The sequence below is a fragment of the Vulpes lagopus genome, chromosome 14 (genome assembly GCF_018345385.1).
Source record: "Vulpes lagopus strain Blue_001 chromosome 14, ASM1834538v1, whole genome shotgun sequence".
Taxonomy (NCBI): domain Eukaryota; kingdom Metazoa; phylum Chordata; class Mammalia; order Carnivora; family Canidae; genus Vulpes; species Vulpes lagopus.
Window position 1 is genome coordinate 22,072,149 of NC_054837.1, and position 12,791 is coordinate 22,084,939.

General features: G+C 35.3%; 1 protein-coding gene across 1 annotated transcript in view; it reads left to right on the plus strand.

The window, feature by feature from the left end:
* The window catches only part of TAOK3 (TAO kinase 3), a 181,592-nt gene that overhangs the window by 92,366 nt on the left and 76,435 nt on the right, over nt 1-12,791 (plus strand). Inside the window, exons 3-5 of the mRNA XM_041728803.1 lie at nt 3,489-3,703; nt 11,472-11,543; nt 11,942-12,043. Of these exons, the coding sequence (XP_041584737.1) occupies nt 3,584-3,703; nt 11,472-11,543; nt 11,942-12,043 (294 nt within the window). The 5' untranslated portion in view covers nt 3,489-3,583. The remainder of the gene's footprint in view (nt 1-3,488; nt 3,704-11,471; nt 11,544-11,941; nt 12,044-12,791) is intronic.

Genomic DNA, 12,791 nt, shown 5'->3' on the forward strand with positions numbered 1-12,791 from the left:
TTTAGTCTAGAGTATGACATATAGTGATCTGTGTGTTTCCTCCTAATGATTATCCATAGTACTTAGCTTTATTCACACTAAAGCCAAAATATTTAAAAGTTTGGAATACATTTTGATGATTGGAAAGGTCACAGATTTTTTTTGTTTTTCCTAAAGACAAGCTCATAATTTGCTTTTTTTTTTTTTTTTTGGCATAGTTTCCAAAAGGCATATCTTTGATTTAATGCATAGTTTCCCTTTTCTGTTCTCAAACATAAGCAATGAAAGCAATAGCACTTTTTGAATGTTAGTTGTGTACTTTTTGTCACTTGACTGACAACTAGATTTTTGTTACTTTTTCAAGAGCATCGATATATTGACTTTATGTTTGGTTATGTTGGCATTTATGGATTGTCAGGATTAGTGCCCAGGATTATAGGTGTAGTATTGCAGGGGAATCCTTTTTTCCTATTTAAAATATTTAATGGTTCCCCACTACCCTCAGGATAAAGACCATATTTCTTAATATGGTCTAAAAGGCCTGTTGTGATTTTCCTTGGCTTAACACCAGCTTTATATTTTCTCCTTCCACCTGTTACATACATCCATATTGAATGATCTACTTTGATTTTTCCTAAAAAGGCATGCTTTTTTATATCCAAGAAAAAATAGACTGGGTCACCCTATTATATCTTCTATTAAATTTTGTGCCCTTTCATCATAATAATCATTTATAACCATTTTGTTATTTGTATCATGATACTGTAATGTTTATTCCTTAAGACTCTAAACCCTTTAAGGACAGGGACCATATCCCATTGTACATGGGACCAACATCCAGTACATGCCTGGAGAATAGTAGGGACTCAATAAATATTTGTTGAGTCAGGGAAAGAGTTGCCTGGCTAGATGGACAGTTAGGTTGATGACCTGCATATGCTAATGATTTAAATAGACTAACCATATGAAGTAATGTACATGGTCACCTAAGGCTTTCATGCATGTCACAAGAGAAAAATGCTTCTTAGCACTGACTACTGGTACTTCTGTATTAACGACACTCATTTTCTCTTCTCCTTGAATGAAGCTTGTTGGCTCACATTTTTAAAAATATAATTTTATTGAACAATAACTAAATGTCTAGCGTATTTATCTAGTGGGTCAAGGAAGAATCACAAACTGTCCAGTGATAAGTTCAGCGTTGGAGTGATTGATTCTCATGGTGGCAAAGTATTTACGATAACAGAGGAAAGTTAATATTTCAGTTTTTTTCCAAAAATAAAAAAGGATCTATACCAACTAAATGTAACTATTAACAACTAATATATGTCAAAATATGTCATTTTATAAAAATGTTTTTATGTATTTTTTTCATGAGAGGCACAGAGAGAGGCAGAGACCTATGCAGAGGAAGAAGCAGGCTCCCTGCAGGGAAGCTGATGTAAGACTCAATCCCAGGACCCTGAGATCATGACCTGAGCCGAAGGCAGACACTCAACCACTGAGTTACCCAGGCATCCCAAAATATGACCTTTCTAAATATAAACTATAAAATCAGAATATTTTGTGTAGCAGCAGAATAACCTTCCTTTTTAAGTGAATATTTAGCATAATCTTCAAATTATAGCAGTGTGTTACTTAATTACCTATTCTATATGTCTGTATTGTATATTAATTAAGATCCTGGGCTTTACAGTTAGATCTGGGGTTGGGCCCCAGTTCTGACAAATACTAGCTGCCTGATTATGGGGGAGTAGTTTTGCCTCTCAGTTGTAGTTTGTTGTATAAAATCAAAGTAATGAAGTCCTACATTATGAAGCTGCAGTAGGGATTAAAGAAGATAATATATGCATATATGGAATTTAGTGTTGTCTGACATGTGCTTAATAAATCTTAGCTTTTATTATTTCAATATTAATTAGACCAAAATACTTTTTTTTTTTTTTTAAGACATGAAGGGCATGTCTTTTTTTTTTTTTTTTTTTTTTTTATTTATTTATGATAGTCACACACACAGAGAGAGGAGAGAGAGAGGCAGAGACACAGGCAGAGGGAGAAGCAGGCTCCATGCACCGGGAGCCCGACGTGGGATTCGATCCCAGATTTCCAGGATCGCGCCCTGGGCCAAAGGCAGGCGCCAAACCGCTGCGCCACTCAGGGATCCCCAAAATACTTTTAAAAACAGATTTATTAAGGGATGCCTGGGTGACTCAGCAGTTGAGTGTTTGCCTTTGGCCCAGGGCTTGATCCTGGAGTCCCGGGACCAAGTCCTACATTGAGATTCCTGCATGGAGCCTGCTTCTCCCTCTGCTTATGTCTCTGCCTCTGTGTGTGTGTGTGTGTGTGTCTGTGTGTCTTTCATGAATAAATAAATAAAATCTTTTTTTAAATTTTATTTTATTTTATGATAGTCACACACACAGAGAGAGAGAGAGAGAGAGAGAGAGAGAGGCAGAGACACAGGCAGAGGGAGAAGCAGGCTCCATGCACCGGGAGCCCGACGTGGGATTCGATCCCAGGTCTCCAGGATCGCGCCCTGGGCCAAAGGCAGGCGCCAAACCGCTGCGCCACCCAGGGATCCCTAAATAAAATCTTTAAAAAAAAAAGGAGATTTCTTGAGATTTCTGAGCTCATTTAAAGTGTACAGTTCAGTGATTTTGGTATATTAACCATTGGGCAACCATCACCACAATCAATTTTAGAACATTTTCATCACTCTAAAAGAAAGCCCATACATTTTAGCTATCACTCGCAAACTCTACTTCCTCTAGCCATAGGCAACCAATAATCTGCTTTCTGTGTCTATAGATTTAGTTATTTTGGGTATATTCTATAAATGGAGTTATTTACTATGTCATCTTTTGTGACTGGCTTCTTTAACTTCACATTATGTTTACAAGTTTTATGCGTCTTGTAGCATATATTGCCGAAATAATATTCAATGGTACAGATGTACCACATTTTGTTAGTTTATTCATCAAATGGACATTTGGGTTGTATCAAGCTCTGGCTACTATGAATCATGCTGTGGTCAATATCCGCCCATACAAGTTTTTGTGTGGACATATGTTTTTATTCCTCTTGGGCCTATACCAACGAGTAGAATTTCTGATTCAAATGGTAACTGAATTTTTAAGTTTTTGACGAACTGCCAGTCTGTTTCCCACAATGATGCACAATTTACATTCCCACCAGCAGGTTTAGAGGGTTCCAATTTCTCCACGTCCTTACCAATATTTATTTGACTTTTTGATAGTAGTCTTCCTAGTGGATTTAAATGGTATATTACTATGGCTTTAATTTTTATTTCTCTAATGACTAATAATGTGGAGCATCTTTTCATGTGTATCTTTGGATAAATGTCTATTCAGATCCTTTGCCCATTTTTCTTTTGAGTTGTCTTTTTATTATGAAGTTGTAAGACCAAGGTATTTTTTAATATTAATTTATATTGCCACCAACCAGGATGTTTTAGAAATAAGTTAATGTCAAACCTTATTTTTCTACAGGTACTAAAAACTTACCTCCCCCTCCAAATATTTGTAAATGAGAGATAAGGCTGACTGGGATATCAAAAGCAAGACATTTGCAGATATTGGTCATCATGCGTAAAGGGGTGCCAAAGGACCCAGAGATTGCTGATCTCTTCTACAAAGATGACCCTGAAGAACTTTTTATTGATTTGCATGAAATTGGACATGGAAGTTTTGGAGCAGTTTATTTTGTAAGTAATTTTAGAATTGTTTAGAGAGATTAAGTTAGAGAAGTTTGAATTCTGTACATTCCATTACTTGTGAAATATTGGTTTTAATGTTTATTCTGCAAATTAAATGTCTACACTAGAGGCAAATACTCATTGCTGAAAAGACAGTCCTAGAGTCCTAGGCATTATTAAAGTCAGTGGTATCTCTATCACCACCTGACTCTGCTATCAAGGAAGTCCAAAAAATGTTATAAGCCTGAATTTTGGCCCTGTGCATTTCTTCTATATGCCAAGCTATTTTTCTGCCTCAGGGCCTTTATACATTCTCTTCCTCTCACCTGGAAAACTCTGCACATTGCATCCCCATCCCTACCTAACTCCTGCTTATCCTACAGATTTCAGTTTAAGTACCTCCACAAAATTGCCTTTCCTGTTCAACTGTCCAGCACTAAATTAAGACTTTCTTTATGATCTCATAGTAGCCTGTGCTTGCATATTGTTGCATTTATCATGGTTATAATTAAATAATTATGTGTAAGACTTTTTGACTCATGTATGTCCCCCCTTCTACATAAGTGCCATGAGGGTAAGGATTATGTCTATCTTATCATTGCTATATCCCCAGTAACCTATATAGTGTCTGATAATAGTAGGAACTCAATAAATGATGGATGGATGGATGGATGGATGGATGGATGGATGAATAGATGGCTACTCAGAGAGATGGACCAACAAAGATTTTTAGTAATATCCATGTCAAGTCATAGTTTTAAGTTAAAGGATATAAGGTTTAGTACCCTAAGGTCAATTTGAATTCTAAAACTGTAATTATCTTCTGATGAGGAGAATGGGAAGTGACTGAAATGTTATCATATCTCATTCACTTGAAATTCATTACAGAAAATGTACTTTTTAATTTATTTATATAACCTTAGAAGTTTGCCTCATCAAAGTCATAAATATTTTTAAGAGGCCTAGTCCATTAAAGCAAGTAATGTTTAAATACTACTTATTACTTATTTCTCCTCTAAACCTGTTATAGAATAGGTTTTTTTCTTAAATGGTATTTGATTTTTAGATGATCCTTTATGTTTTGGCATCTGGGTAGGGCTTATCTTCAGTTGTCCTTACAGATAAGATTTTATTAATTGCTTTTTTAGCTCATCTTTTTGTTTCTAGCCAAATCTTCAGCCTGGATTTTCCCTGAACTTTCTCATGCTTTTGTGTCTGTACTCAGCACTACCACCACTTCTCCTTTGTCCCCATCTAATATTTGACTTCTATTCAAGTATATTTTATCATTAAGTGGCCTTCCAGGGCTGAAAAGAGTGCTAATTTTCTAGTCAACAGTGCTATATTAGTCTTTGAGCTTAGAATCCTATTTAAGGCCCAACCAAAGTCCTGTCTTCTTCATTCAAAGGGATACTTTTTTTTCCCCTCAAGTTTATTTGTTTGTTTTTTATAGTAATCTCTGCCCCCAACATGGAGCTCAAACTCACAACCTTGAGATCAAGAGTCACATGCTCTGCCAATTGAGTCAGCCAGGCACCCTAGGGATGCTTTTTTAAAAAGAGGATTTTTTAATTATAAATATACATACAGAAGTGTGCACAAATACATACCCATATATTTTATTTTATTTATTTGTTTGTTTGTTTGTTTATGATAGACATAGAGAGAGAGAGAGGCAGAGACATAGGAGGAGGGAGAAGCAGGCTCCATGCGGGGAGCCTGACGCGGGACTTGATCCCGGGACTCCAGGATCGCGCCCTGGGCCAAAGGCAGGCGCCAAACCACTGAGCCACCCAGGGATCCCCCCCATATGTTTTAATATGTAACTTAAAGAACAATTAAAAGGTAAATCCCTTTATAAACACCAGCCAGGCCAAGAAATAGAATATTGCCAGCACCTTGGAAGCCCCTTTTAAGTTTTGTCTATTTTGAATTTTATGGTGATGATTTTCTAGCTTTTCTTTGTATGGAGCCCACTTTCTTCTGCATCTTAACAATATAATTTGGTTTTGCCTGGTTTTGAACTTTTAAAAAATAGAAATATCCTGTATATATTTATTTATGACCTATTTGTTTTGCTCCAAGATACTTTCCTCAGTCATATTTTCCTACTTTCCTTCTATTTACAACTCCATTCATCCTCTCAGAATCTTTCTTGGCCAGAGTCAGAGTAGTTCCAATCTCTATTTGACTTTAATATTTTACAAAGCAGCTAGATGTAATGAGCACTGGATGTTATATGCAACTAATGAATCACTAAATTCTACCCCTGCAACCAAAAAGACCCAATACATTAACTAACTTGAATTTAAATTTTTAAAAAGTGAATTTTTTAAAAAAGCAGCTAGAGCCCTCTCAAAATTCACCTTTGACTACAAAAAAACCAAGCGTGTTTTGAAACTTACCTGCAAGCCTTTGTACTAAGGACTAAATGAGACCTACTTTGTAGTAGGCTGCAGAAGACCTAGTGATCTATTTGCTGTTTGGGCTAAGTCCTGTCTCTTTAGCGAGAGTATATGCCTTTTGAAAACGAGGACCGTTTCTAATATCTCTTTATAACTCTAAAGGCTAGCCCAGTGCCTTGTTTACAGCAGGCACTAAATATATGTTATTTGTTGATATGATAGACTAGAGAAATCATAAGCATAACTGAGTGGTTTTGAAAATGTAATCATTAACTATATAGTATCACCCGTATGCAAAATGAATAATACAGGCTCATAGAAACCCATAAAGCCATAAAAAAACAGATTAAAGAAGAATTAACTTATACTTTACAGTAAGACTTAGAAAAGCTTAAACCTTTTATTCATAAGGGTCACATAGGTTATACCTTAAAAATGGAGTTCTCACTGGCCACAGTAATATTTATGTATAATTCCTCCCTCAGGATTAATAGATTTTTCCTCTAGTTATTCATACCATGAGAACCCAGAAGACTATCGTCTTTTCCTTGGACAACTGCAATATCCTCCCATCTTTGTGTGTCCATTCTAGGTCTGTCTTTAGTCTGTTGTCTGCACTACAGTGAGTTTGGGAGAAAAAGAAGTAAATCCGATCACATCACCTTTATCTATAAAGCCTTCAGGAGCTCTCCGTTCTTAGGCTGAGATCAAAACCCTTACTGTACCCAGCCTACAAGGTCTTCCACGATGTGTCCCTGTTTGTACTGAAGCTATATCTTGTTCTCATTGCCTTAGCTATAATATTATAGCTTTCTTTTGACCATCATCATAGGATCTTTGCATAAACCATTCTCTCTGGAATGTGTTTCTCCTTTTACCTCACCTTCTTAACTCCTGTTCCTCTTTTAGCTCTCAGCTGGAGCCTCATTTCCTCAAGGCCGTCTTGTCTGACATGCCCAAGTCAAATCCCCTGGGTTTTTTTCTCAGAGTAACACATACTCTTGTTTACAGCACCTATCACAATTGCAATTTTATATTTGTTGGTTATAATGTTTTTGTTACTGTCTATGCTGCTACATGAGAGATAGATAGTAGACATATTTACTCATAGTTCTTAGCCCAATACCTGACAATTTTTGAATACCTAATAAGTACTTGTTGAATGAAGGAATGAATTATAGAGAGCTCAGAGAAATTGGGAGCACTGCTAATTAGTACTTTTCATGAATCCTGGTCGTGCTAGCAAGCCATTAAGACCAGATTCTAGCAACCAACATTTTTATACCTAAACACTATAATTCTGTTAGATTTTTGTAGTTTATAGCTTTTACACAGAATGATGCCAGGAAATATGTTCAACGTGAATTATAAGCTAGCTCAGCTCTTATAGGATCAATCAGCTGAGAGTATATTTAGAAAAAATGGAAGCTGTTAACTTGATGAAATATCACTGTGTGTCTGGATTTACATAATTCAGAAATTAGCAGCATGAACAGATGAGATAGTAAGAAATCATATTAAAGGAAAATAGAAAAGGGCCAAGCATGCTCATTTTTGTATTCACTTAACACGACTATGTAAGCTCTACGTTTCTAGTGTTGCTTTGTTGAACTTAGTGTATCTTCTATAATCCATCTAAGGCTAATAATTTAGTTCTGTTCTTCTGGATATAATTATTACCTTTTAGTTTTAGTTGAGACTTAATAACAGCAAAAAGAAAAGCTTATTTTTAATTTTTTTTATAAATTAGCAACAAGTGGATGAGAATCAAATATAGCTGGAAATGGTTAAGAAAATATTAGAAACACATAGGAATCTAAATATTTTTTGAAAAAAAATAAATAAATAAATAAATAAATATTTTTTGAGTTAATGATCTCGCTTAAAGTTACTGAGATCATTGAGACTATTGGAAGTGTTAAGTATGAATGTAAGCTTCAAAACAGCACTTGAAACGTGTAGAGGTTGTAATCATAATATTGTTTGAAGTACTGGAAAGCTGAGACCCCACTGATAGTTAGCTTTCTCTATATTAAAACATTGATTTTTTTTTAAGTTTCTGAATTTTAACCACTATGAAATTATATTAAAAATTTCAGGGCAGGGATCCCTGGGTGGCGCAGCGGTTTGGCGCCTGCCTTTGGCCCGGCGCGCAATCCTGGAGACCCGGGATCGAATCCCACGTCGGGCTCCCGGTGCATGGAGCCTGCTTCTCCCTCTGCCTATGTCTCTGCTTCTCTCTCTCTCACTGTGTGCCTATCATAAATAAATAAAATTAAAAAAAAAAAAATTTCAAGGCAGCCCGGGTGGCTCAGCGGTTTAGCACTGCCTTCAGCCCAGGGTGTGATCCTAGAGACCTGGGATTGAGTCCCATGTCAGGCTTCCTGCATGGAGCCTGCTTCTCCCTCTGCCTGTGTCTCTGTCTCTGCCTCTCACTCTCTCTCTCTCTCTGTGTCTCTCATGAATAAATAAATAAAATATTTTTTAAAAATTCATATCTAAATAGACTCTTTAGAGAACACACTGATCATTAGCAGAGGGGAGAAAAAGGGGATGGGTGAAACAGGTGATAGAGATTAAGGAATGCACTTGTGACAAGCACTGGATGATGTATGCAAGTGTTGAATCACTAAATTCTACACCTGAAACTAATATTACACTGTATGTTAACTAACTGGAATTTTAAAACTTAAAAAAATAAATTTCACATCTAAGAAAAATCAACATGGAAATGTTTTTCAAATATTGAGTCAGTGCTCCAGTAAACAGGTTCTATAAGCAAATGTACTTACCAAGTCCTAAGTAATGATTACTCTGTAAATGTAAGGAAAAACATATATGCTTTTTAAAGATTTATTTATTTATTTTTGGAGAGAGTGTGTCCGAAGGAGTGGGCAGAGGAAGAGGGGGAGAGAGAATCTTAAGCAAACTTCCCTCCCTGAGTACAGAGTCAGATGCGGGATTATATCTCACAACCCTAAGCCAAAAATCAAGAGTCAGATGCTTAACCAACTGAGTCACCCAGGCACCCCAAGAAATATCTTTTTATTCTAGGGTGATTTATTTTCAAGTCTCTGGTACTGAACAAGCACTGATTATAAATAACCTTAATAAGCAATTAGGTAATACCTTCTGATTCCATTTGTGTGGGTCTTTTCTTTTCTTTTCTTTTCTTTTTATAAAGGTTAAGGATTTTTTTTTTTTTTTTTTAAGGATTTGTTTTTTAAAACCCACTACAGGTTAAAATTCCTCATTGCTTGAGCATTTCCTTACGCACCTTTCCCAGGGTGCGTAAGCTGCACAGTACATAGATTCATCCCCCAAAAATCTACTTTTCAGATATAATCACTCTAACCTTGCTTGATTGTAATACTGAATTCACATCAGCTTGTCTTTGCTGCTGTCATATAAGCAGTCTTAGCATTAAATTTTAAAAGCCAGCAAAATGTGAGAGACTTTTGTTGTTAGCAAAAATCTATCTGTACCTTCTAAATGAACAAAATACCTAAAAAATGCCTTTGTATAGACCTACTGATTTGAAAACTCTTAACTAGGAGATACTTTATTTTTATAATAGGTACTTTACCTTTAGTGCTTGTAGAAAAATTTTTTTTCATTAAGGGTTCATTTGCTCAGTATTTTATCATTCAGTAAGACTCTGGGGTTGAATTTTTATATCAAGTTATTGTTCATTTTTAATTTTAAAATATTTGAGGCAGACTGGGTGGCTCAAAGGTTTAGTGCCGCCTTCAACTCAGGGCCTCATCCCAGAGACCTGGGATCGAGTCCCATGTCAGGCTCCCTGCATGGAGCCTGCTTCTCCCTCTGCCTATGTCTCTGCTTTTCTCTGTATGTGTCTCTCGTGAATAAATAAAGAAAATCTTTTAAAATGTATATATTTTTTAAGTTAGAAATAAAAATTTTTTAATTAGAAATTCATAGTTTTACCTGAGGAGCTTCTTTAAGAGTATTTAAGAAAGTGATTATGCATTTTTCTCTAAAATCAGTGTCCTGATTTTATCAGTGAGTGAATTCCAGTGTTCTACCTCAGAACCATTGCTATAGCTTTACTAGTTTACAATAATAATATCTTAGAACCAAAATAGCTTACTGACATCAGGAGTGTGGCACTGATACAGAGCCTTGTTATTAAAAGAAAGCCAAAATTAGATAATCTTTTAATGTCTTATATTTATTTTTCTGAAATTTTTTAGAAAAATATCTAGTTTTGGGATCCCTGGGTGGCGCAGCGGTTTGGCGCCTGCCTTTGGCCCAGGGCGCAATCCTGGAGACCTGGGATCGAATCCCACATCGGGCTCCCGGTGCATGGAGCCTGCTTCTCCCTCTGCCTGTGTCTCTGCCTCTCTCTCTCTCTCTCTCTCTCTGTGACTATCATAAATAAATAAAATTAAAAAAAAAAAAAGAAAAATATCTAGTTTTAAATCTCTTATGTAAATTTGGAGGAAGACTGTTATTTGAGTTGTTATTTTCATGTGTGCTCTCAGTGAACTATTGTATTTTGGGTAGCAAAAGATATATAGAGATAATTATGAAAGAAGGCAGTCTTTGTAGATGTCTACACACATGTATGTATATATGCAACACATTCTTATTTAAAACATAAGTACTTTTGGAAGTGAAAGCCCCTCTTAAAATTTTACCTTCTGCTGCATTGTTCAGTGCAGTAACCACTATTTAGGTTTAAATTAATTAAAATATAAACTCCATTTCCTTAGTCACTGTAACCACGTTTCACATGTTATCATATATAATGTATATATAAAAAATGTCCCTCAAGACAGAAAGTTCTGTTGGACAGCACTGCTCTAGGAATTATCACTGATAGATACTCTGGTATAAATTCTTTCACATTGTTTCTACACATACACTCATATTAGTGCTGTTTTGCAAAAGTAAGATAATATGCAGCTTGTTTTTGTCATATTTTTATATCTTTCCATATATCTTACTGTATATTCATATAGGTTACTTCATTCTTCAACTATTTATTTCATCATATGATTGTACTACATTACCTAACTGGTTCTCCACTGATGGACATTTTACATGGTGAAGCCAATATGGATATTTTGGAAATTTGACATATTTTTGTTTGATTGGATGTGTTTTTTTAAACTCCAATCCTTTGTAGTATTATAGCCTTTGCACATATATGGATAGGGATCAAGAGAAGCTATACATTACAGTGGGGTAGAAATGTCTATCTAGCCTATGAGAAGTTTCAGCATCTTTAAATTGTGATAATGAAGTGTGAGAATATTATTTAAAGTCTCTAGTCAAATATTTACATTAAAGTGGCTGAAACATCATTCATTCTTTTTATTTTTTTTTCTTCTGCTCTCTCAACACAGGCCACAAATGCTCACACCAATGAAGTGGTGGCAGTTAAGAAAATGTCCTATAGTGGGAAACAGACACATGAGGTATGTTAAAGACAGTTGTATACCTAAACTGACATGAGCCAGTTAGTATGAAACTGACAGTAGAAACAAAGTTCTTTAAACATTTCTTTATCATAGTTATTTTTATTCTTTTTTGTGAGGTGTATAATAAATATTCTTAATATTCTATCTCAATCATATGGATTTTTGTGGAATAGAACATAAGGTAGTACGATAGATTTGCTAAATATTTGGTAACAGATTTACATTTACATATACTAAAATTAAAGAAATAACACAAATTTAAACAGCTTATCCACTTAATTAAACCTTTACCTTGTCCATTTAAAATAATGAAAAGGATACTATATATGTATACTTGATAATAAAATACTATTTCCAGCCTAAAAATCATACCAGTTTCTTTATTACTTCAATAGAAATGGCAAGATATTCTCAAGGAAGTCAAGTTTTTACAACAATTAAAGCATCCTAATACCATTGAGTATAAAGGTTGTTACTTGAAAGAGCACACTGCTTGGGTAAGTCAAAGGACCTGTATTATCACTTATTTCCTATTAAAAATTTTTCTGTTTTTTGTTATCTCTTTGATCTGCAGAATTATCAGTCCCATTTCTGTCCCATTTGACTTTTGTTATCAGTATCTAACATTTGTTAGTGTGTGATATGGTAAACATTCTGTAAGATTAAATATGATATCTAGCCTATCAGAAATTTTATTCTATAAACAATCAATAAACAGTAAAAAGTTAATATTGTTTTATAATGATTTATTCGCAGAAATAAAAGGCAGAGTCTTTTATTCTCATCCTAGAATTTTCATCATTGCCATTTCTCATTCCTCATTCCAATTCCCCCCCAAATTTAGAATTATGTTTAGTATTACTGTCATGGTCTAAGTTTTATCAGAAGGGCCTAGAATATGATTAAAATGACAGTCTTGGGTGCCTGGGTGGCTCAGTCAGGTAAGCATCTGACTCTTGATTTCAGCTCAGGTCATGAGATCAAGCCCTGCATTATGCTCTGCACTGGCTGTGGAGCCTGCTTGGGATTCTCTCTCTACCTCTCCTTCTGCCCCCTCCCCCACTCCCCAAAAAGTCTTTTGTTTCACTCCTTTTTTAGTATGTTTTCACATGATTGTATTTTTTAGGTTAGCACCTTAGGCACTGCTTAGTACATGAAAACGCTATACTTTGTGCTGTATCAAATCTTAAATTCCAGTTTAAAGTCCAATCTATCATTTATTGAGATTCATTTATTGAGAATTAC